General features: G+C 42.3%; 2 protein-coding genes across 3 annotated transcripts in view; one reads left to right on the plus strand and one right to left on the minus strand.

Annotated features, from left to right (window-relative positions):
- Positions 1 to 291: 291 nt before the first annotated feature.
- LOC100353281 (heterogeneous nuclear ribonucleoproteins A2/B1) lies at positions 292 to 2,106 on the minus strand. Of its 2 annotated transcripts, XM_051858467.2 has the most exons (2): positions 1,126 to 2,105; positions 292 to 1,005 (listed from the first exon to the last, which is right to left on the minus strand). In XM_051858467.2, exons 1-2 carry the CDS (start codon positions 1,877 to 1,879, stop codon positions 821 to 823), a joined length of 939 nt encoding a protein of 312 aa, XP_051714427.1. In that variant the 5' UTR covers positions 1,880 to 2,105; the 3' UTR covers positions 292 to 820. The 2 variants fall into 2 exon arrangements, with proteins under 2 accessions (XP_051714427.1, XP_002715276.1); XM_002715230.5 differs by having other exon boundaries at positions 292 to 2,106.
- Positions 2,107 to 3,124: 1,018 nt separating this feature from the next.
- CD84 (CD84 molecule) overlaps positions 3,125 to 26,617 on the plus strand; it is a 34,936-nt gene continuing 11,443 nt past the window's right edge. The window contains exons 1-2 of the mRNA XM_008264214.4: positions 3,125 to 3,269; positions 23,842 to 24,183. Coding sequence (XP_008262436.3) covers positions 3,224 to 3,269; positions 23,842 to 24,183 — 388 coding nt within the window. The 5' untranslated portion in view covers positions 3,125 to 3,223. The remainder of the gene's footprint in view (positions 3,270 to 23,841; positions 24,184 to 26,617) is intronic.

Raw genomic sequence — 26,617 nt, forward strand, 5'->3', positions numbered from 1 at the left:
AAATGTATTGTATCTCTAAAAAGTATAATAGTAATCATATTTATAAGTATATAATTATATATTGTTATCTGTCATATACTTATAATGTTTTATATATTATAACTATATTTATATGATACTGGATCTTATATATTACCATAATTGTATGTTTTTTTTTAACTTCTGTTTAATGAATATAAATTTCCAAAGTACAGCTTATGGATTACAATGGCTTCCCCCCCATAACTTCCCTCCCACTCACAACCCTCCCCTTTCCCACTCCCTCTCCCCTTCCATTCACATCAAGATTCATTTTCTTTTTTTTTTTTCTTTAGAATTTATTTTATTAAATCATAAATGTACAACAGCTTCTTAACTCTACACACGCACTTAAATTTTTTTAAAGGAAAAACGTTATGTCTTATTACACCATGATCCTGGCTAATAGCTTTTCAAAACTTTGAGAAAAATCTTAAAAAAGGTTTCACATGTCACCTGAAACTTACAAATTTAACATTATCAAAGGAATGCTTCTACACTCTTACAAAGACCACTAGAAAGAAACAACAATTAAAAAGCTAAGAAACTGTCTCAAAGGCATTTTTTTTTTTACAATCCTTCCTCCACAGTAAGGTAATGTTATTAAATAATCCAATCCATTCACAAAATGGCTCTCTGCATCTGCTCTGGTGTCTTCTGCCATATCACTGCATATTTATGCATGACTGAGATAAGAGTTTCCTTAACATTTGTTATTTCGATAACCTGAAGCTGTTCTGTTACCTCTGGGCTCTCATCCTCTCCTATTTATACAGTGAAGCCCAAGGCAAAGAGAAGAAGCTCAATATCGGCTCCTCCCACCATAACCCCCACTTCCTCCACTGCCTCCTGGACCATAGTTTCCTCCACCATATGGTCCCCCCATGTTTCTGCTACCACCAAAGTTTCCACTCTTCATTGGACCGTAGTTAGAGGGTTGCTGGTTGTAATTTCCAAAATCATTATAATTTCCACTTCCGTAATTTCCTCCTCCATAGTTGTCATAACCACCTCCGTAGCCCCCACCCTGGTTGCCATATCCAGGTCCTCCACCACCATATCCTCCTCTTCCTCCTCCATAACCAGGGCTACCTCCAAAATTGCCACCTCCAGGTCCTCCTCCATACCCATTATAGCCATCTCCAAATCCACGTCCACTTCCATATCCATCAGATCCTCTAAAATTACTTCCTGGCCCTGGTCCAAAATTCCCACCACCACCACGTGAATCTCCAAAACCAAAGTTACCTCCTCTTCCACTCCTAGAACTCTGGACTTCTTGCATTTCTTGTCTAGACAAAGCCTTTCTTACTTCTGCATTATGACCATTGATGGTGTGGTACTTTTGCAATACAATTTTATCCACAGGATCATGGTCATCAAAAGTAACAAAGCCAAAGCCTCTTTTCTTCCCAGACTGCCTATCAGTAATTATTTCAATGGTATCAATTTTTCCATATTCTTCAAAGTAATCTCTAAGGTGATGTTCCTCAGTATCTTCTTTAATTCCACCAACAAACAGCTTCTTCACAGTTACATGAGCCCCAGGTTTTCCAGATTCTTCTCTTGCTACAGCACGCTTTGGCTCAACCACTCTCCCATCAATTGAGTGAGGTCTTGCAGCCATGGCAGCATCAACCTCAGCCATGGATGAGAAAGTAACAAAACCAAATCCTCTTGATCTTTTGCTTGCAGGATCCCTCATCACCACACAATCTGTAAGTTTTCCCCATTGTTCGTAGTAGTTCCTCAAACTTTCTTCTGTGGTTTCAAAGCTTAAGCCCCCAATAAAGAGTTTACGGAACTGTTCCTTTTCTCTCTTTTTCCTCTCCAAAGGAACAGTTTCTAAAGTTTTCTCCATCGCGGACTCAGTCGCCTCAGCCCGATTTCCCGCAGCCGAGCGAGATGAGAGAGATCTCCGCGGACGAACGCGAGCCGGACTCGTCCTGGCGCCGGGCTGAGCACTGCCGCAGCTCGAGAAACAACACCGCCTGCGAGCACCTCCGCCCGGGGCCCGGCGCTGCTGCCGCTGCTGCCACTGCTGCTGCTGCTGGAGCCGCTGCCGCCGCTTTTCTAGCAAGATTCATTTTCAATTCTCTTTATATACAGAAGATCAGTTTAGCATATATTAAGTAAAGATTTCAACAGTTTGCACCCACATAGAAACACAAAGTGAAAAATACTGTTTGAGTACTAGTTATAGCATTAAATCACAATGTACAACACATTAAGGACAGAGATCCTACATGAGGAGTAAGTAAGTGCACAGTGACTCCTGTTGTTGACTTAACAAATTGACACTCTTGTTTATGGCATCAGTAATCACCCTAGGCTCTTGTCATGAGTTGCCAAGGCTATGGAAGCCTTTTGAGTTCACCAACTCTGATCATATTTAGACAAGGTCGTAGTATATATTACCATATATGTATATATGGTATATATCACCATAATTGTGTGTTGTTAATATGCTAAATATTAATTATAGTAAATAATTTCCATAAGGAGAAATAATAATGATTATATATATCATTCTATTTGCTTACAATAAAATTAATCTATAATTTATCTTATATAATTACATAATTCTATCAATTTATGTAATGTTAATGATATAATATTAATTACTACCACTTAATAAGCTCCTACCATGTGTTGAGACATTTTTCTTCTTTCCTATCTACCACCAGCTTTTGCCTAATAATGCTAACTCACTCTTTAGGTCTTGTTCAGCACAGTTGTCCGTTCCTTCAGGGAGGTTTTGGCAGCTCCCTTTAGCCTGGGTTAGATGCCCCTGCCACTCCCATAGCTCCTTGTATTTCTCCCATGGCAACATTTATCACACTATATTGGAGTTGCCTGTTTGACTGTTGATCCTTCCAAAGAGATCATAAGCCCCACAAAAAGAGGTCAAGCAATTACTGTGTTACTCTTTATTTTACTAGTGCCCAGAATAGTATCTGCCACATAGTAGGTACTCAATAAATATTTGGATTTTGTTGGACAAATACTAATTAAGGCAAGGCACCTTTTAAGTTATCTAATTGGAAAAAATTAGCATAGCAATAAAAAAAACAAGTCTTCCTAAATCAGTTAGCTCACACTTCCTTTCTTAAACGTGGCTATAAAAAGGAGCAAGAAACTCAAGCAAAACAGTCTCTGCCAGCACAGAGCCGCTCTGGTGCAGACATTTAGACCCCAGAAGAAGATGGCTCTGCACCACCTATGGATCTTGCTCCTTTGCCTGCCTATCTGTGAGTTCTGATCTTTGCTAACCCCTCCTAGTTTTCATTGTTCTAAAAATTACATTTGGGAAGACACTGAAGTGTTGCTTTAATATGTTTTTAACGTAATGCCCTAAGTATCAGTATATTTTATACTCAAAAGAAAACCAACTGACTGGGAAGAAGCTAAAGACCTAAGCCTAAGTGGTTTTCAGTGGTAAGAGTTCATATTTCTGAATTTTATCTGTGCTACCTCCAAAGCTCTGAGATAAAACTATCTTCTCAGAAGAAGGGTTAGCACTTGGTAAACCCACTCCCCAAGCTTGACAAAAACATTATCCAAAACATTGAATAACTAAAAGCAATTTCTTTCTGGCACTAGAGTACAGTATATGGTTTTTCAGAAATATTTTCTTCCTAACTGTGTTTCATTGTTCTATTAAGTTAGAGTGATGTATCACATGATCATTGTAAAATCTCATCTCTAAGCTCTGTTTATTTTCAAAGCACATTCCCAGCTACTAGCCTACTTTTATCCCCCCAAAAACTCTCTAAATTAAATTGAAGAGATCTTTATCTCATTTTTACGAATAAGTTAACTATCAAAAAAAAAGAGGTAGGGAGCATTAAATTAAAATTAAACTAACTTTAAACCCTTGTTTTTCTTGCTTATGGCTTAGTAGCAAACTATAAAGGACAAAAATGAATATTGGTTGTTATTAGTACAAACTATGTAATATTAAGATGGCATGGCATTATTATCTCATCAAATTCAAATAATTTTCCTGGTTAGACAAAAACTCACCATGTTTGAAGTCTCTGAATCTAGTTCTATCTAGTTGGTATCTCTTACCAACTCTGGAAATATAGTAGAAAACTTCTGGCATGAGTTAGAAGCCAGTGAATGTAGAGGGTTAGGATTTTCTGAAAAGGTAGAAACAATACCTGTGATTCCTCTTGTCCCCTTGGCAATTTAAAGTTGTGGCTCCTTTTATTTTGATCTTCATGGTTTTTGTAACCATGAGCTAAGGCAAGGCTCTGGAGCCAGTGAGATGGTCACCCTTGTGAGGCAGACTGAAAGTGCTACATGGAGAGATGAACTGGATCTAGGAATACCCCTAATCTTTCAGAGAAAGACTAGACAGAATTTTATACCATTTAATTTGTAAGGTATTCTGTGAGTTTGTGCTTATATTCTTGCTATCTATAGAAAACCATTAAAATAGAAAGCTAGATGTGATTAATTCCATTATGTAAAGAAAAAATAAACTAAGATTCTGAAGTTTAAAATTTTTCCTGAAATTTCACCTCCTGAAATTGGTAGAGCTGGAGACACACCTTTACTCTTCTCATCGCAAAGCTAGAGGTCTTTCTGCTACACCTGACCTCACTCATTAAGTTTTAAAATACCTGATGTTCCGCAAGGGCTAGCACTGGTTAAGACAAAAGGCAGCTCTAGTCACTTCCCCATGTACTGAAACTGAAATGAAAGCAGTGGGTTCAGGTAGTAGCTAACCATTCACACTCATCGGCTTTATGACCCTAGGAAAGTTATCTAACCTCTCTCACTTGGTTGTTTCCATCTCTAAGTGGGAAAACTATTAATACAGTAGGGTTATTTTGAGATTAGAATAATAATGCATATACAGCACTTGGCAAAGAACAGGAACATAAACTGCTTAACAAATATTATCTAGTTCTATTGTTTTTCACACTTGCTTTGCATGCATTATTAGGAATAGCTGTGGCTTTATAACATCAAAATACTGGGCAACCCAAGCAATGTGAGCAGGAGGAAAGGCGGTCAGAGTTTGAGCTTAAGTATGGGCTGACAGCATACTGGAAAAGAAAACCAGGGGAGATATTCCTTTTATCAGGGACCCATGAAATAGGGAGTAGAGACTTGTATTTTGCTGGCTTGTTTCTGATGGTTTATTTTATTGTTTTGGGTTTTTTTTTTTTTTTTTTGTTTTTTTTTTTTTTTTTTTTTTTGAGAGAGAGACAAGTTACACACACAGAAAGGGAGTTTCCTTCGATTGTTTTACTCCCTAAATGCCCTCAACAGTTAGACTGATCCATGGCCAAAGCCAGAATCCAGGAATGCAATCTGGGTCTCCCATATGGTTAGCAGGATCCCAATTACTTAAGCCATCAAGGCTGCTTCCAAGGGTCTGTATTGTGAGTAAACTGGAGTCAGGATCTACAGCCAGGAAGTCAAACCCAGGCATGACATTATGAAACACAGGTGTCTTAACTGCTAGGCCAAATGCTCACTTCAGGGCTTACTTTCATAGAAGAAAAGTCAGAAGTACCTTCCATATCATTTCCCTTTACTGATGTATCTTTTTGCCTCATGTATCTTTCCACAAACATTTCCTTATTGCAAAAAAATATATCCTAAATTTCTCCTGCAACTATTCCTGGTAGAGGTGAGCCCTCATTTTTAGTGCTAGGCTTAAGAGTCAACACTGATTTTGTGCACCTCTGTAGAATTCTCGGCAGAAGCAATTAAAATTATTTGGAGAGCTGAATGTAGAAAGTCTCACTTCCCCCTAAAATAATTAGCATAAGGGAAGTTCAAGTGTGGAAACTCATGACTCCTCTGTATAAGGAAATTTATTTCTGGGCACCAAGACTCACAGTCTTATGTTCTGATCTCAAATTTATCATCATAACATGGAGAACACTGACTCTGACTGTACTTCCACTTACCCTCCTAACCACTCACCCTTGGATGATAGAAGATGAAAGAGTGCACTGCCTTTGCACCTGACCCATTCCTTCCTCATGAAGTCAGAGATTTCACAGTTAATTCTTCCTTTTCTCCATGGCTTTCATGCTGTTATTTCTGCAACTCCTTCCCTTTGCACCTTTCTCCTCTCTCTCATTAGTAAGAGTAATCAACCATGTAAGGAACAATCACTACATGTCAAGCATTACTCTAAGCAGTCTACTGTATTGAGACAATGGCTATCATCTCTAGTCTTCACCGTACCCTAGGGGATGTGTATTATCAGGACACTTATTTACAGATGGAGACATTGATAATACAAAAAGTGATGGAGGTAGGATCTATACTTCAAGGTCCTTAGACTTAATCAATTCAAGATGCTGTCTCCACCCACTTTGATGCTGAAATGGAGTAAAATACTGTCTCCATTGTAGATGGTTATCACAATTGGGAATTTATCAGTAAAGAGTGATGATTTATTTATTCCTGTCAAGACTATTTGGGTAGAATCTGCACCTGTCTGTACACCCCCTGTAGAGGGGGATGTGTCTGGCAGGCGGCTCCTTGTGAATTATAGAAGTTTAGGCAGGCCAAAAAGGCAGAACAACCTAGGCAGTAACCATCTCCAGACAGTTCAAGTACCATTCACACCCGTATTATTTGGATTGATCTGAATTAACTACTTTAAAAAGCATAATATCAAGATGGTCTTGCTGTCTAATTGGATGTAGACTAGTCATAGGGTGTTCCAGGAGTCAAAACTTGGAAATCCAAAAGGTGAATTGCCCACTTGGATATCTGTCCTTGGAAATTAGACACCAGATGCTGACAGAGTCTACCTGTCACTGGTATGAAATCCTTGCAGAGATGGGCCTTCAAGATGAAGACAAGGCCTCTATTCCAGAAAGAGATTTGAGCAGAGAGCTAACACACTGAAAGGGCTCAAGAGCAGAAGCCCAGATAAAGAAATGGAAAGCTGTTGTGTAAGGGGGGAAAGCTAGATATCAAGATATCAGCTCGCCGGCGCTGCGGCTCACTAGGCTAATCCTCTGCCTTGTGGCTCCGGCACGCCGGGTTCTAGTCCCGGTTGGGGCTCCGGATTCTGTCCCAGTTGCCCCTCTTCCAGGCCAGCTCTCTGCTGTGGCCAGGGAGTGCAGTAGAGGATGGCCCAAGTGCTTGGGCCCTGCACCCCATGGGAGACCAGGATAAGTACCTTGCTCCTGCCATCGGATCAGCGCGGTGCGCCGGCCACGGTGGCCATTGTAGGGTGAACCAACAGCAAAGGAAGACCTTTCTCTCTGTCTCTCTCTCTCACTGTCCACTCTGCCTGTCAAAAAAAAAAAAAAGATATCAGCTCTAGACTCAGTTTCCAAATTGAGGCTGGGACATTGTGGCCCAGTAATCCTGTAATGACACAAGAGAAAGCAGAAACCCAACTTGCCAGCCCATTTTGCTGAAGCAGCCCTGGAGGTCACTGTGGTGACCAGCAAGGCATCCAGAGTACTTTCACAGCAGGAGTTCTAGGCCATTCAGCCCACTTGGGTATTCCAGAATCAAACCTTTCTTGTCTTAGACATTGGAGGGGATGAATCTGCAAGGTTGGGGCTAACTAGATTCATCAATGTAGAATTTGGAAAAGAAAGAGAAATGAGCAATCATTAGGGGAGTCAGTACTAATGCTGGTGGAACTGTCTAGATACCCATATTTCTGTTATCAAACTCAGTGTTCAATTATATGCTAGTGGAAGGGAGCAATGACGAAACAATGGATGGCTGTGACCTTATATTTGTTTTGAGGTTTTTATGTGTGTATGTGTATATTTGCACATGTCTATTTGTTTTGAAACAACCAATTTAAGTCAATCCAGATCTCAATAAAGATGATATAAAATAAAAAGCTTCAGGGGGAAATAGAATATAATTGTATGGAGGGGCATGTAGTGCCAGCATCCCATATGGGTGCCAGTTCAAGACCTGGATGTTCCACTTCCAATCCAGCTTTCTGCCACGACCTGAGAAAGCAGTAGAAAGATGGCTCAAGTGCTTGGGCCCCTGCACCCTCGTGAGAGACCTGTAGGAGGCTCCTGGCTCCTTGCTTTGGACTGGGACAGTTCTGGCTGTTGTGGCTACCTGGGGAGTGAGCCAGCAAATGGAAGACCTCTCTCTCTCCCCTATCTATCTCTATCTCTGACTCTCTGTAACTCTGCCTTTCAAATAAATAAAATAAATCTTTAAAATAATGTAATCATATGGGAGTGGTAAGTTCCTTTTTTATTACACTGTGACCAAGGACTTTCTACCTATATGGAGAATGACACAAAACAACTTCTCTTTAAGCTTCTTTTTCCTCCTTTCCTCCATTCAGTTTGACCCAGTTCTCTTCTTGGTGCCACACAGATGACCTCTCATAATCCTCCCAAGCCTGCAATATTCATGTAGGCTCCACCCCAACTTACTGACTCCAGAAGGCAGTATATGAAAAAAGGAAATAGAGTTGGTGTCAAAACAGAAAAAGAAATTCTTATTTGAAGCATTATAATGAAACAAGGGCATAGAATTGTCTGCTAAGAAGCAATGCAATCTCCCCTCATTTCCTTTCTTATCAAAGCAACACACTGATCTCTAACATCTCCCCAATACTTCAACCCTTCTTTTCCACCTCAGAGTCAGCTGGGTGTTATTTCAACCTCTATAAAGCTGCTGATTTGCTTTATATGACAAATATTTAATGTCCACTATATACTAGGCACTATTCTAAGAGGTTTACAGATATCAACTCATTTGACCCTTCTAACATATCTATGATGTCACCACTGTGACGTTCATTTTAAAGCTGAGGACGCTGAGGCATAGAGAGTGTATTGACTCTCCAGGCCCACAGCCAGTCCCTGACAAAGCCAGTACTCAAGCCCAGGAAGTTGCATTTTTAATCACTAAGTCAAAGTGCTTCACACTGGGGCATGCAGTGGACACACCTCCAGGCAAGACTCCCCAGGGACTCTCAGGGTCCCTCCCCACTAGCATGTACACCCCACGTGTACGCTCCTTCAACTAGTCCTCCTCATAACTCTCTGAAGTGGCAGGATGGCTCTGCCCTAGCTAATTTACTGGCGAGGACCCAGAGACCTACTAGGTAAGAGGCATTAAAGGTCAAGGACTGGTTGCTAACAGACCCTTGACTAGGACCTGCTTCTCAATCCCCACTTCAGGACACTTGCAGTAACCATGGTCTGGGTCTAAATAAATTTTTCCTAGAAACAATGTAGAATACTAGAGTAGAAAAAAAGTTAGTTAGCCAACTGCTCCTGCTACTGCTGCTTCTTCTTTTAGAGTACAGTAGAAATATTTTTATTTAACCTATTTAAGAGCTTAATCATTTACAAACACAGTGATCCTATCATTTATACAGAAAGAACTCCATTTTGTTAAAATAGTACTACTGTCAACCTCTGCTTGGCCATTTTTTAATAATCCAGCTAAGTTTCCTAAAGTCATTTGAGGTTAGGGAGAATTCAATAAATAAATTTGAGACATGTCTAGTTAAACAGAATGAATTACTTTAAACTTTGACCTTTTTACACTAAGACCCAAAGACCCATAAATGTTCTCTCTGCCCTCATTTTTGCTCATGCTTTGTTGTTTACTTCCTTGGTTTTTTGTTTTTTGTTTGTTTCCTTGTTTTTTGTTTTTGGACAGGCAGAGTGGACAGTGAGAGGGAGAGTGAGAGAGAGAGAGAAAGGTCTTCCTTTGCCATTGGTTCACCCCTAAATGGCCACTGAAGCTGGCGCGCTGCAGCTGGTGTACCACGCTGATCCGAAGCCAGGAGCCAGGTGCTTCTCCTGGTCTCCCATGCAGGTGCAGGGCCCAAGCACTTGGGCCATCCTCCACTGCACTCCCTGGCCACAGCAGAGAGCTGGCCTGGAAGAGGGGCAACCGGGACAGAATCCAGTGCCCCGACCGGGACTAGAACCCTGTGTGCCAGCGCCACAGGCAGAGGATCAGCCTATTGAGCCATGGCGCCGGCCTACTTTCTTGTTTTTTATTGCTGGAAAATGGAATCAGTAGCAAGCAAAAAATGGGATCCGTAGCAAGCAACCACTTAATGAACACTCATTAATCAGCAGTGACTGAAACAAATGCTTTGCAACCAAGATGATTTCACTTTAGTAGGAGTGGGTTGGAGGGGAAGTTGAGGAGACAATAAGTACCTTCACATGCAATGTTAAATGAAAGTGAAGCTAGGCACTAGATAGTGAGGGGGCAGAGACTGCTACTTTCGGACATGGGTGATCAGGCCAGATCTTCACAATGAGATGACATGACAGCAGAGAATGAAACAAAGTGAGGACATGCTGTGCTGAGTGGATAGCAGAGGACAGCAGCAAGTGCAGAGTTCCCCCACTTGTTTGGAGAACAAAAGAAAGCCAGTGTGGTTGGAGCAAGTGAAAAGGGGAACGAGAGAAGATACGGAAGAAGGAGAGGCCAGATCAGACAGGGACTTGATGATGGTAAACCACTTGAAAGGAGACCAAGGAGCACCCCCAACCCCAGGTATACACTATCCTTTGTTTAACTAGAATCTAGGACGCCCAACAAAGTTTTTGGTCTAAATGCCAATGTCATCAATATTTGATATTTCAAAATCACTTGGGGTTCCACTCCACACTAGTACCTTTCTCTAAAGAATTTTCCTCTAACCATTGAAAGACCTCCTACAGAATCATCTTTACGACCAGCTGGAATTCCTGATTCCTTTCTGTTTTTTAACTTATCTTTCATTTTCTCATAATTCCTATTGCCTTCTTCTAAGCAGTGGCTTTTGGCAACTATGTGACCATGAAACATTTGTAATCTCTACCATATACGTAGAATGGATCATCCAGACAGAAAGATGTGATGAACTAGAAAATATGCCTCAGCTCAAACTAGGACACGGTGCCCTGTGCCCAAGCTGCTGTCATGCTGGCCTGTGGTTCTGGGCTTGTTCTTCACCGTAGCTACCAATGTCGCAGTAAAGAGATTTTTTTCCATCTAAATCTGCACTCCAAGGTTTCAACCTTTTCTTGCTCTTGCTTCTTGCCTTCCGCCTACCTTTCCCATCAGTGGTCCGGAATACAGAATTCAGGAAATCACACTGAGATGTTATAAGTGTGGGTTACCCAGGGGTTGGCGCTGTGGCATAGCAGGTAAAGCCACCACCTAGAGTGTGGCCATCCCATATAGGGTGCCCCTTCAAGTCCTGGATGCTCCACTTCTGATCCAACTCCCTGCTAATGGCCTGGGAAAGCAGCAGAGGATGGCCCAAATGCTTAGGCTCCTGCACCACATGGGAGACCTGAATGAAGCTCCTGGCTCCTGGCTTTGGACAGGCCCAGCCCCAGCCATCCTGGCCATTTGGAAAGTAAGTCAGCTAATGGAAGTCCTCTCTGTCTCTCCCTCTCTCTCTCTTTCTCTGTAACTCTGTTTTTCAAATAAATAAATAAATCTTTTACACGCAGTTTATCTCTCTTCACTGGGCTCTGATGACTTCTCAGCAATCATTAATTTGTTAATCTCTTATTGATTTCCTGTAGTGATGTTTCTTCTAGGAACGTTTCCCAATTTTTTTTTTACATTCATCAGAAAAAAAAAAAAATAGCGATTACTAGTTATATGTGCCAGGCACTGTGCTGGGTGCCTTAGGAGTATCTTCATGGTTGCATTTAATGATTACCCACATTTTAGAGTTGAGGAACCTAAGGATCAGTGAATTTTGGTAATGTTCTGAAGATGACAGAGCCAGATTCGCATATACCTGGATTCAAACCCTGTACCCCTAATGTGGATACTCCCCAGCCAGCCCCACCCCTGGCCTGCTTACCCTTAGCACATAGGCTTGCCTTCCACATTCCAGAAGAGATGAAGGCCGTCAAGAATGACTGCCTTCCACTTTATCTTCTTTGCTCTGAAACATCCACTATGTATCAAGCAGCTTCTGGGTGAGCTCATAATTCTCTGAGGCAGGGATCATTATATCCCATCTTCCAGCAAAGTAAGACAAAGTCCTCAGCAAATGTCAAGGACGGACTGTGAACAGGGGACTACCAGGTTCAAGTCCGCTTTCTCACCTTGACCAAGCAGTCCCGCTTGCTCCCCATAACCCACAACACCCAGAGTACCTTTGTTCTTTCATTCAAGCTTCCATTCTCCCTCCCCTCAAGAGAAGGTGCGACCTCCACTGATGGAAAATTGATAGCTGTCACTGCCCACTCCTTTCCTTTCATCTTTTATTCCATGACAGAGTCTCTCGTGCTGTGCTGGGTGTTGCAAATTTGTTGGCAAGGCCCCTGGACTCAAGTTGTTCATAGTTTCAGTAACACAGACTCATGGATCCATGGCTACCACAAAGGTGGCAAGGAAACATAGAGCCCCAGAGTGCTTACAGGTAGGCTCGCTTACCCAAGGGCAGATCTGTCGGGGGAATTGCCTCTGCTCACCGGCTCTAGCACTTCTCCCCGACACATTTATTCTATTTTTTTAAGATTTATTTTTATTTATTTGAAAGTTAGAGTTACATAGATAGAGGAGAGGCAGAGAGAGAGAGAGAGGTCTTCCATCAGATGGTTCACTCCCCAGTTGGCCGCAATGGCCGGTGCTGCGCCCATCCGAAGCCAGGATCCAGGAGCCTCATCTGGGTCTCCCACATGGGTACAGGGGCCCAAGCACTTGGGCCATTGTCTATTGCTATCTCAGGCCATAGCAGCGAGCTTGACAGGAAGTGGAGCAGCCGGGACTCGAACTGGCTCCCCTATGGTATGCCAGCATTTCAGGCCAGGGCGTTAACCCACTGTGCCACAGCACTGGCCCCCATCTATTCTATTTTAAAAAGAAAATCAAGTACATTTATTTTCCTTGACAGTACAGGAGTACTGTGGCCTCCAATTCAATTGTCCTACTTGCGCTACATTCTCAAAAGCCAGCATAACCCCCAATAGGCAAATCCATGAGCATTTTCTTTATCCCACTTGTTCATGCTGACTCCCTAGCCATCAGCGACAACTTTCTCCTTGAGACTCTGTAGGCTCAGGTTCCATGATATTGTCTACCACAGGGGCCATTGTTACCACCCAGTGTGTTTGATTTCTCTTGATGGTGCCTCTTTTGTAAATATAAGACATGTTCACAAGACTCAACCTGAGACTTCAGCCTCTCTCCACCTGAATGATCCTCCTTTCTTTCTTTTTTTTAATAAAGATGTATTAATTTACTTGAAAGTCAGAGTTACACAGAGAGAGAAGGAGAGGCAGAGAGAGAGGACTTCCATCTGCTGGTTCGCTCCCCAGTTGGCTGCAATGGCCGGAGCTGTGCCGATCCAAAGCCAGGAGCCAGGAGCTTCCTCCAGGTATTACATGGAGGTGTTGGGGCCCAAGCACTTGGGCCAACTTCTACTGCTTTTCCAGGCCATATCAGAGAGCTGGATCAGAAGTGGAGCAGCCAGGACTTGAACTGGCACCCATATGGGATGCCAGCACTGCAGGCAGTGGCTTTACCCACTATGCCACAGCTCCGGCCCCTCTCCTTTCTTTCTCTGCCAGTGGATTTTTTCCTAATCTCTTGACTTTTAGTTTCACAATAAGTAACAAAAGCAATAAAGTGATAATGGCTTCAACAAGAAAGAAGTTTATTTCTTGCATATATATATATATATATATACATAGCCCGAGAGTGTCAGTTCACAGTTGGTAAAATGGTTTACAAAATCATGCTTTCTTTTTTTTATTTATTTATTTATTTATTTTTTTGATAGGCAGAGTGGACAGTGAGAGAGAGAGACAGAGAGAAAGGTCTTCCTTTGCCGTTGGTTCACCCTCCAATGGCCGCCGCGGCCAGCGCGCTGCGGCCGGCGCACCACGGCCAGCGCACCACGGCCGGCGCACCGCGCTGATCCAATGGCAGGAGCCAGGAGCCAGGTGCTTTTCCTGGTCTCCCATGGGGTGCAGGGCCCAAGCACCTGGGCCATCCTCCACTGCACTCCCTGGCCACAGCAGAGAGCTGGCCTGGAAGAGGGCAACTGGGACAGAATCCAGCGCCCCAACCGGGACTAGAACCTGGTGTGCCGGCGCCACTAGGCGGAGGATTAGCCTAGTGAGCCGCGGCGCCGGCCAAAATCATGCTTTCTATCTTCCTGCTCCACCATCCTCAGTACTTGACTTCCTCCTTGTAATCCATCATGTCTGTCTGAGAAGCAGCTGTAGAATGTCCCAGCCTGCAAGGAGCAAGAAGGAGATGAAGAAAGAAAAGTGCCCTCTTCTTAAAGACAAAGAAGCCATATACAACACTTCCACTTTCATATTTGTGGCCTGTTTGTAGTCACATGAGCAAACTCAGTAAGCAGAAAGCCGAGCAATGTAATCTTTATTCTGGGTGGCATTAAATGCCATGCTAAAAGTTAGGTATTCTACTGGTAGGCATGAAGCAGAAAACAAATGCAGCAGAATAGCTAGCAGGGTCTGCTACCCTCCCTCAGACAACACTTCCAGCTCATTCTGTCTCCTTATCATCCATCCTTCCAGCTGCTTACTTAGAGGGTATGCTAGCATCTCACGTTCAAACTATTTCTAACACTAAACTTTCCTTTCCCGTTTGACTTATTTCTGCCATAAACTTTGATTTTTCCAAGAACTGAGTTATTCACTGATATGAAACAGAAACTCACAGTATACTGTTGAACAATCAAATTCTGTTGCAGACTTCCTGATTCTTTGCCTTGTTTGGCAAGGCAAATTTCTTGTTTCTGTCAAGTCCACAAACACAGTCCTCCATTCCCATGATCATCCCCTGGGTTCACACCCAGATGGCTCTAACAGTCTCCCAAGTGGTCTCTCTAGTCCAACTTCTCTTTCCTCTTATTCTTTCTCATTACTGAACATTACTGTGACCCTGAAATATTATTTTGATCATCATCCTCAAAAACTTTAATAGCTCTCCTCTGCCTTTCCTTCTGTTCTGTTATGCAACCTGACACTTACCCAACCCATGTAACAATTCTCCTGCTTCTAAACTTTTGTTCAGGACTCTGAGGACCTGACATATGCTTCCTTTCTCATTACATCCTGTAAAATTCTGTTTACCCTTCAAGATCCTCTTCAAATTCTGCGTCTCCAAGTTTTCTCTGACCACTACAGCTCAAAGTAATTTCTATTTCCTTTGAATATCATCTGGAAGTTCTGCTTCTACTATTCACTTGAATTTATTCATTTACTATCTCATACTGTCAAAGGCAGTACATGCATGTGTGTATATCCCTAATTAGATAGTAAATTCTAAAGGAAAATTTGGGAACCTATCTTAGGCACAGACCAGCATAATACTTTTCTTTTTTTTAGCTCATTCTTTTTTTATTGAGAAGAGAAACATTTATTTTATTTTTTAAAGATATATTTATTTTGGTGCAATTTTTAAAAAATCTATATTTTTCATAATAATCATTTTACATGAACTTTCTGAAGACCTCTTGATATTTCAGCAGAGAGTTTCTTTTTTTAGAAATCTTTATTTAATAAATATAAATTTCATAGGTACAGCTTTTGGATTATAGTGGTTCTTCCCCCCGTACCTGCCCTCCCACCCAAACAGTCCAACCTCCTACTGTCTCTCCCATCTCATTATTCATTAAGGTTCATTTTTAATTATTTTTGTATACAGAAGACCAACTCTGTATTAAGTAAAGATTTCAACAATTTTCACCCACACAGACACACAAAGTGTAAAGTTCTGTTTTACCGTTAATTCTCATAGTACAACTCATTAAAGACAGAGGTCCTACATGGGGACCTACAGTGACTCCTGTTGTTGATTTAACAATTGACACTCTTATTTATGACGTCAGTAATCACTCGAGGCTCTTGTCATGAGCTGCCAAGGCTTTGGAAGTCTCTTGAGTTCACAAACTCTGACCTTATTTAGACAAGGCCATAATTAAAGTGGAAGTTCTCACCTCCCTTCAAAGAAAGCTACCTCCTTCTTTGATGGTCCGTTCTTTCCACTGGGATCTCACTCACAGAGATCTTTCATGTAGGCCATTTTTGCCACAGTATCTGAGCTTTCCATGCCTGAAACAGCATAATACTTTTCATGATAAGTCTTCAAGACATGTCCATGCCACACGTTCTCTCTGAAATTTAGTTCATTCCAGGGACTATGGCATTTGGATCCCTTTAACACTTAAAAAATATATATATTGGTAATGACTGATATGGTGGTTTCTTTATAAAACTGAAATTTGCTCTTTTATGAGCAAATTGAGTCTACCAAGAGTCCCTAAAACCATTCCTGAATACTAATACCTATATTAACCTTAAAAATGTTCTTAACACTCATTCATGCTCCTTTATGGCCCTCACATCATAGGGGTGACCTATGGAACCCCTAAAGATCATGGACCAGTTTTTCAAAGGATGGTTAGCATTATCAGCCTCGGAAATAACTAGTATTTACTTGGCATTAATGGTTAACAAAATACTTGTACTCATGTCATATAATTTGCTGCTCACTACAGAGACAGGGCAAATATTAGTTATTATTTCCATCCTGTGGATGAAGAAGCACATTCAGAACGGCTTTGTGACTTTTGAACGTTGCCCAGCTCATCAGCCGCAGGGCTGACACCTGCAGCTTCTGCCTCCTTGCCTTTCCACTACTTGCTACGGCTTTGCAGCTGCACAGCGGAAGTGTTTAAAGGTGGCAGAACCTTTATCGCATGCCTGCATGTGAACCCTCTGCCTCTGCACAGCAATCACAGGATGCTGACCTATAGCACCAGGAACACAAATAACAGCAGACTTCCCCAGCTTCACCCACCACTGCCTGATTGCCCTTTGATGGCCAGCATCACTTCCTGCCTGCTACGGGAGGTGACAAGCACTTTTAACAATGCACCCCACACCAACCACTTGTGGCTTTACAATCGCCCTTAGTACCAAGAAGCCCTTGGCATACCCAAGCTGCCTCCACACTTCCTGGGACTTGGCTGAAAGACCTCATCAGTATTACAAGTCTGTGGACACCACGTCCTATTCACCTCCTCATTCACATTCACCTAGTATGAATCCACAGAGTGGAGTGCTGATTAGGTTCCAGGGCCTGACTTTGAAAAAGCCTGGAGAAATAGGAGATCGAGAACCGGGTCTGACTGTAAAATTTGCAGGGACCAGTGCATCAGGAAAAGTAGAGCTCCTTGTTAAAATAGAATTAAGAACTTGAAGGTGGCATTACAAGCAAGTTCACGGGTCTTCTGAGCTCAGGGCTCTGTGCAGCTGTGCAGCTCACATACCCACGTCGAGGACATCCAGGGATTTGGGCTGCAGTGTTCAAAGTGCCCCTTGAGTGGACCTCACCAGCCCAGCAGGACAGTTTAGCTGGGGAGAACTACTGTTCAGGGTGTTGGCAAACTATGATTGCAACTACTAAAGGCAGCATTAGCCTCGCTTTCTGTCCCCACAAGGGTTTGCTCCTAAAGCTCTTAACATTCAGCATTCATCACACTGTTTTACTTTCCACTTACATGAACATCTGTCTCAGTTCCTGGGTTCTGAAATCCTGAGGCCTTCAACGATATGCTTATTTACGCCTGTCTCTAACACAGCCCCTGACATATAGTTAGCACTCAATAAACCAGAAGTTCCTGGTTTGCCCCCTATCCAGTCCTCTAACCTCAGCCCCAGGGCATGTTACATCTCCTTCTATACTTAGTACAGCTGATTGTCAGGCCTTAATTGGGCTATTCCTCCTAGTAGAGAAACCTTCATTGTCCAGTAAGGAAGGGGGTTTACATCAGCAGTCCCTGGGGCTCAGTCAGCAGCTGCTGGGATGACAGGGAAAGGTAGCCACAACTGTCTAGTTGAGAATCTTTTTGTTTTTGTGACACTTCACAGTCATTTATATTCTTAGAGAACCTTATTTTTCCCCCATACATTCCAATCTCTGGGTAAACTTGAATTTAACCAGTATCCACTTATGTGGGAGATTTAGGTACTGGTCTTTGGAGCTTACACGTAGCCAGTGCGCATCAGAATAGCCAACAAGCTGTTGTGGCTCATGCCCTTTCTGATTGTCAGAGCTATGTCTCACTTGTTGTTAATTACTTCTACTACAACCCATGCTGGGCCCAAACACTATCTCTCACTACAGAAACTTCAGTGAATGACAGGATAATAAAGAGGAGGAGAAGGAGGAAAAATATTTCCTCTCATTCTGCAAACTATGTAATCAATCAATTTACCTTTACAAGGTGATAGAGAGGAGGAGGAGGAGGAGAAAATGAGCCTGCCACGCTTTCTATGTGATATTTGTAGGACCCATCCTTCAGCTCTCAGGAGCAAGTGTTCCAGAACATAAGTGTACCAGAACATAACAAGTCCCCTTTCCCCTAACCATTCTCCCATGGTACCGTAATACTTATGAGCTTGGTATCCACCCATCCGTTGATGTGCTGTCCAGTCACCATTGGTATCTTCCTATAACCGTAAATTCCAGAGCAAGACCTGTATCTGGTTTTTTCTTCACCTTTGTATGTTAGCTCCTTGTAGGATGCTTCAGACTAGATGCTCAACAACCATTTGCATCATAAATTAAATTAATAGATACCTGCCATAGTATGTGGGGAAAACACTGACCCAGAATAAACACAGGCATACCTTTATAAATGAATGAATGAATAGTGAACTTGGCTTACTTCAGAACTTGTTCCAGGAGAGTGCATCCTCATCCTACATTGGGCTACCTGGTGGATTTCTCAGCTGTGCTTCCTGAGACCAGCTACCCACCCATGCAGACCCTGGGAAGCAGCTCAAGTCATTGGGTTCTTGCCACCCACTTGGGAGATGGGAATATCACTCCTGGCTTCCTAAACTCCTGGCTTCAGCCCTAAACTAGTCCCAGTCATTGGGAGCATTTGAGGAGTAAATCAGCAAATGGTTCTCCTCTTTCTCCTTCACAAATAAATTATATTTTACTCTAAATATAATAATATAAATTATATGTACTCTATAAAATACTATACAGCAGTCAAAAACAACGAAATCAGGTCATTTGCAACAAGATGGAGGAATCTGGAAAACATCATGCTGAGTGAATTAAGCCAGTCCCAAAGGGACAAATATCATATGTTCTCCCTGATCGGCGACAACTAACTGAGCAGCAAAGGGGAAACCTGTTGAAGTGAAATGGACACTATGAGAAACAATGACTTGATCAGCTCTTGTCCTGACTGTTGATGTACAATGTAATACTTTATCCATTTTAGTATTTTCTCTTTGTTTTGTTCTAGTACTATTGGTTGAACTCTGTGATTAACACACAATTATTCTTAGGTGTTTAAATTTTAACTGAAAAATGATCCCTGTTAAATATAAGAGTGGGAATAAGAGAGGGAGGAGATGTACAATTTGGGACATGCTCAATCGGACTTGCCCCAAATGGTGGAGTTAGAATCATGCCAGGGGATCCCAATACAATCCCATCAAGGTGGCATGTACCAATGCCATCTCACTAGTCCAAGTGATCCGTTTCAGTTCATAGTTGATCACACTGATAGGTCTAAGAGTCAAAGGGATCACACAAACAAGTCTAGTGTCTGCTAATACTAGCTGATAGAATCAAAAAGGGAGAGAACAATCCATCATGGGAAGCGGGATACACAGTAAACTCATAGAATGGCAGATGTCCTAAATAGCACCCTGGCCTCAGAATCAGCCCTTAAGGCATTCGGATCTGGCTGCAGAGCCCATGAGAGTATTTTAGGCATGGAAAGCCAAGACACTCTGGAAAAAAAAAAAAAAGGAAGACCTAAATGGAAGATCTCTGCACATGAGATCCCAGTGGAAAGAATGGGGCCATCAAAGAAGGAGGTACTTTTCTCTGAAGGGAGGAGAGAACTTCCACTTTGACTATGACTGTGTCGGAATAAGATCGAAGTCGGCAAACTCAAAAGGCTTCCATAGCCTTGGCAACTCATGACTAGAGCCTAGGGAGATTACTGACGCCATAAACAAGAGTGTCAAATTGTTAAGTCAACAACAGGAGTCACTGTGTACTTACTTCTCATGTGGGATCTGCCCTTAGTGTGTTGTCCAATGTGAAGTAATGCTATAACTAGTACTGAAACAGTATTTTACACTTTGTGTTTCTGTGTGGGTGCAAACTGATGAAATCTTTACTTAATATATACTGAATTGATCTTCGGTATATAAAGATAATTGAAAATGAATCTTGATGTGAATGGAATGGGAGAGGGAGTGGAAGATGGGAGGGGTGTGAGTGGGAGGAAAATTATGGGGGAGGGAAGCCATTGTAATCCATTAACTGTACTTTGAAAATTTATATTTACTAAATAAAAAATTTTTTAAAAATGGAAAGGATGCCATTCCCAATAAAACATCTTTAAAGGAAAAAAGAAACTGTTCCAATAGAGTCTGAGCAACACGAGTGTATTAATCCCTTCCACAAATACAGTCATGTGCCACGTCAGCATTTCTGTCAATGATGAGCCACATATTCAATGGTAGTCCCATGAGATTATAATGCAACTGAACAATCCTTTTACCTGGTGACTTTGGAACCATCGTAATGATGTAGCTGAGTGCACTACTCATGTGTGAATGGTGCTGCCTATGTAAACAAACCTGAGGTGCTACTGGTCCAGAACATATGAAATATGAAACGTGCTAATGATAATAAATGACTATGTTGCTGGTTTATGTGTTTGGTATACTATATTTTTCAGCATTATTTTAGAATGTACTCCTCTGAACTGTAAAACAGTCCCAGGCAGCTTCTTCAGGAGAAGAAATGACAGCTTCATGGGAGTTGCTGTCGCTGAAAATCTTCTAGTGGGACAAGACGGGGAGGTGAATGACAGTGACCTTGATGACCCTGATCCCGGGGAGGCCTGACGGTGCATGAATCTTAGTTGTTTAAAAATAGTTTAAAAAATAAAAAAATAAAATAAAATAGAAAAAAAGGACACACAGAAAGAAAATACTTTTATTTCACTGTACAATGTGTTTGTATTTTAAGCTAAGCATTATTACAAAAGTCAAAACTTTAAAAGCTAAAAGTTCATAAAGTTAAAAAAATGACAATAAACAAGGGGTCATTTATTATTAAAGAAAAATGTTTCATAAACTCAGTGTAGCCTAAGTTTTTGGTGCTTATCAGCTCTACAGTGGTGCACTCACTCACCCTCTCACTGACTCACCCAGAGCACCTTCTAGTCTTGCAAGCTCCACTCACGGTGCACCGATTTTTATCTTTTATACCATATTTGTTTTGTACCTTTTCTCTGTTTGGATATACTAATGCTTACCATTGTGTATAACTGCCGATAGTATTCAGTACAGGAACATGCTATGTAGGTATGTAGCTGAAGAGCCCCTGTGGCCTAGGTATGCAGTAGGCTACACAAAGAGTGTAAGTCTATGATGTTCACACAATGACTAAATAGTCTAATAATGCATTTCTCTTAATGTATCCCCACCACTAAGTGACATGTAACTGCATTTATTAAGCGCCTGCCATGTGTCAAAAACTCTTCTAGAACCTGAGGACATAAAAATGGACAAAAAATACACTAAAAATCACTAACTTGGGCAATATTTTCTCCTGAGCTCCCAAAGCACCCTTTGCCTGTATCTTCTAGGAATAGATGCAAAAATGTGATTTTGTAAAAATCAAATGAAAGACAAAACAACGAGCCAAAGATCCATCAGCCCAGATAGTCCAGGGTCTTGTCCCAGCCCTTCCACCACTCAGCAAGAAAATTCTGGGGAAAAATACACTTGATATCTTCATCCCAAAGGGGGTTTGTGGTCTCAGATGCTTTCTAACTTGCAGAATCGATATGCCTAGGTAAACATGATTTGAATAAAGTGGATCCCTGGGGCAGGTGCTGTGGTGTAGCAGGTAAAGCTGTCACATCAAGTGCTGGCATCTTGTATTGGTGCTGGTTCGAGTCCTGGCTGCTCCACTTCCAATCCAGCTCTCTGCTATGGCCTGGGAAAGCAGTATAATATGGCCCATGTCCTTGGGCCCCTGCACCCATGCGGGAAGACCCAGAGGAAGCTCCTGGCTCCTGGCTTCAGATCGGCACAGCTCCAGCCATTGCAGTCATCTGGGGGGTGAACCAGCAGATGGAAGACCTCTCTCTCTCTCTCTCTCTCTGTCTCTCTATGCTTCTGCCTCTCTGTAACTCTGCCTTTCAAATAAATTATCTTTAAAAAATAAAGTGGATCCCTATAAACTCACTGAAAAACTTAGTTTTCTTTTTTTAGAAAGCTTTTATTTAATAAATATAAATTTCATAGATACAGTTTTTGAAATAAAGCAATTCTTCCCCCCATATTCACCCTCCCACCCCCACTCCTGTCCCATCTCCTACTCTCTCTCCCATCCCATTCTTCATTAAGATTCATTTTATTTATATTAATATACAGAAGATCAATTCTATATAAGTAAAGATTTCAACAGTTTGCACCCACATAGATACACAAAGTATAAAGTACTGTTTGTAGACAAGTTTTACTGTTAATTCTCAGAGTACAACTCATTAAGGACAGAGATCCTACATGGGGAGCAAGTGCACAGTGACTCTTGTTGTTGACACTATTATTTATGACGTTCATGATTACCCGAGGCTCTTGAGCTGCCAAGGTTATGGAACCCTTTTGAGTCCACAAACTCCATCATTATTTAGACAGGGCCATAAGCAGAGTGGAAGTCTCTCCTCCCTTCAAAGAAAGCTACCTCCTTCTTTGATGGCCTCTTATTTCCAATGGGATCTCATTCACAGAGATCTTTCATGTATGGGGGCTGGCGCCATGGCTCACTTGGTTAATTCTCCGCCTGCCACACTGGCATCCCATATGGGCCCCAGGTTCTAGTCCCAGTTGCTCCTCTTCCAGTCCAGCTCTCTGCTGTGGCCTGAGAAGGCGGTGGAGGATGGCCCAAGTGCTTGGGCCCCTGCACCTGCATGGGAGACCAGGAGAAATCACCTGGCTCCTGGCTTCGGATCGGCATAGCTCCAGCTGCAGCAGCCATTTGGGGGGTGAACCAACAAAAGGAAGACCTTTCTGTCTCTCTCTCTCACTGTCTAACTGTATCTGTCAAATTTTTAAAAAGTCTTAAAAAAAAAAGAGAGGGCCGGCGCCACAGCTCAATAAGCTAATCATCTGCCTGCAGCGCTGGCACCCCGGGGTTCTAGTCCCATTCGGGGTGCCGGATTCTGTCCCGGTTGCCCTTCTTCCAGTCCAGCTCTCAGCTGTGGCCCGGGAGTGCAGTGGAAGATGGCCCAAGTCCTTGGGCCCTGCACCCGCATGGGAGACCAGGAGAAGCACCTGGCTGCTGGCTTCGGATCAGCACGGTGCGTCAGCCGCAGCGGCCATTGAAGGGTAAACCAACGGTAAAGGAAGACCTTTCTCTCTATCTCTCTCTCACTGTCCACTACCTGTCCAAAAACAAAAGAGAGAGAGAGAGAGAGAGAGAGATATCTTTCATGTAGGCCATTTTTTGCCACAATGGCTTGGCTTTCCATTCCTGAAATGCTCTCATAAGATTTTTTAGTTAGATCTGAATGCCTTAAGAGCTCATTCTAAGGCCAGAGTGCTAAAACTTAGTTTTCAATTGAGAATCTTTTTAAAAATTTATGAAGTATGTGTGTGTGTGTGTGTGTTTAGAAGAGAATACAAAAAAAGAAGGAGAAGAAGAAGGACGACATCCTCAAGAAACTAGATGAGCTGTGTCTGTGGCAACTTCTGACATAGACCCAAAGCTGGGAAGACAAGGAACTCTCAAAGGTGCAACTACCACATGTTCACAGTGTTTCATTTATGTTCTCAGGGCCGGAAGCAGCTGGAAGAGATGCAGACTCCCGCATTGTGAATGGGATTCTGGGAGAGTCAGCGACTTTCTCCTTAAATCTCCAAGAACCACGGCAAGTTCAAAGCGTTGCTTGGATTTCCAAAACGTCTGTTGCTTTTGTAGCAGTAGAAGAGTCGGGAATAGCACCCAAAGTGACTGTGACCCACAGAAATTATTATGAACGAGTAAACATCTCAGTTCCTAACTACGACCTGGTCATCAGTGGTCTGAGGATGGAAGATGCAGGAGACTACAGAGCAGACATAAATATACAGCTCCCTCCCTTCACCATCACTAAGGACTACAGCCTCCAAGTCTATCGTAAGTTGTGCAAGGATAGAGAGCTTGTTTTCTTATTTTTACTTGCGAATTTGCTATACCAAGAACATCTGTAATTCCTGGAAACCACTCATCTGTGTCTATTATATCTATAGTTATGTTATTTCACGAGTGTTAAATAGATGGAACTTTGCAGTTGAAACCTTTTATTGCTGTATAGTATTCCATTGTGTGGTTGTTCTAGCTTGATCAACCATTCACATTTTAGGTTTTTTTTTTTAATTTATTTATTTGAAAGATTTGTTAAAGAAAGGGAAAGCTGGGGTTGGGGAGGGAGAGAGAGAGAGTTCTTCCATTTGCTGGTTCACTCCCCAAATGCAGCAATGTCCAAGGCTAGGCCAGGTCAGGCCAAGATCCAGGAGCTTAATACAGGTTTCCCAAGTGGGTGCAGGGACCCAAGCATCTGGGCCATCTTCTGCTGCTTTCCCAGGCACATTAGTAGGAAGAGGAAGCTGTATTGGAAGTGAAACAGCTGGGACTTGAACCCATGCCCATATAATATATCAGAGTTGCAGGTGGTGGCTTAACCTGCTATGCCACAATGCCAGCCCCAACCATTCACTCTTTGAGGGACATTTTATTTGTTTCCAATAATTGTTGTATATAACATAATAATTTGTATGTAAGTTTCTGCATGAAACTAGTTTTCATTTCTCTGGGATCAATGCCCAAGAAAGAAATCATACAGTCAATCCATTTCTTTAAATATTTATTTATTTATTTGTTTTAGTTGAAAGAGAGAGAGAGTTAATCTTCCATTTGATGGTTCACTCCCCAAATGGTTGCAACAGCCAGGGTTGGGCTGTGCCAAGGCCAGGAGCCAAGAATTCCATCCTGGTCTCTCACGTGGGTGGCCAGGGCCATCATCCACTACTTACCCAGACACATTAGCAGGAAGCTGGATCAGAAGCAGAGTGGCTGGGACTTGAATTGGCTCTCTGTTATAGCATGATGGTGTCACAAATGACAACTTCAATCCCCTGCCATTTTATTTTTACAAGAAACTGCCAAACCATTTTCCATTTTCCATTGCCACCAGGAATGTATGAATGATCCAATTTCTCTACAACTTCACCAGCTTTTGGTATCATTTTTTTTTATTTCAGATGTGCAATGATGCCTTATTTTAGTTTTCCTTTGGCTTTTTCTGGGAGATAACACAAAGAGTTTTTAAAGGTAAAATACTAGAACTATTTTTTATCATCATCATAATTGCCACAATTCACTGGACAATGAGTGTGATGTGTTATGCAATGCTATCCAGAGTGTGGTCTGTGGACTGACAGCACCAGCATTACCTGGGAGCTTTGAGGAAATGCAAACTCGCAGAACTTATCCACAACCTTGTGGAGTGAAGCCAAGAAATCTCCATTTAACACTCTGCATTATGACCATGTGCACTAAAGTTTGAGAAGCACTGATCTATAGCCACCTGTTCAATATGGTAACCCTTAAGCACTTGTACCACTTGAGCATCTGAAATGTAGACAGTCCAAATTGATATTGCCATAAATGTAAAATACAGATCAGATCTGGAATCTTATCACAAAAAACATAAAATATCTCATTAATGATTTTTGTACTAGTTACACAAGATTTAATTAGTGTTCTGAATATATTTATTATTAAATTGAATGTATTATTACCTGTTTAGTTTCACTATTTTTAATATAGTTATGGGAAAGGGGTTTTTTGTCTTTTTTTTAAGATGCATTTATGTATTTGAAAGGCAGAGAGGCAGAGGCAGAGAGAGGAAGAGAGACAGGGAGAGAGATCTTCCATCCGATGGTTCACTCCCCAAATGGCCGCAATGGCCAGTCTGCACCGATCTGAAGCCAGGAGCCAGGAGCTTCTTCTGGGTCTCCCAAACGGGTGCAGGGGCACAAGGACTTGGGCCATCTTCTACTGCTTTCCCAGGCCATAGCAGAGAGCTGGATCGGAAGTGGAGCAGCCAGGACTCGAACCAACACCTGTATGGGATGCCAGCACTGCAGGCGGCGGCTTCACCCGCAATGCCACAGCGCTGACCCTGGAAGAGGAATTTTTTTGTTTTGATTTGTTTTCAATTTGACAGATAGAGTTAGACAGTGAGAGAGAGAGGCAGAGAGAAAGGTCTTCCTTCCGTTGGTTCACTCCCCAAATGGCCGCTACGGCGGAGCTACACCAGTCCAAAGCCAGGAGCCAGGTGCTTCCTCCTGGTCTCTCACACGGGTGCAGGGGCCCAAGCACCTGGGCCATCCTCCACTGCCTTCCCAGGCCGCTGCAGAGAGCTGGGCTGGAAGAGGAGTAACTGGGATGAGAACCCAGCACCTATATGGGATGCCGGCGCGGAAGGCAAGGATTAACTAAGTGAGCCACAGCACCAGCCACAAGTTTTTTTTTTTTTTTTTTTAAAGATTTATTTATTTATTTGAAA

The sequence above is a fragment of the Oryctolagus cuniculus genome, chromosome 7 (assembly GCF_964237555.1).
Source record: "Oryctolagus cuniculus chromosome 7, mOryCun1.1, whole genome shotgun sequence".
Classification (NCBI taxonomy): Eukaryota; Metazoa; Chordata; class Mammalia; order Lagomorpha; family Leporidae; genus Oryctolagus; species Oryctolagus cuniculus.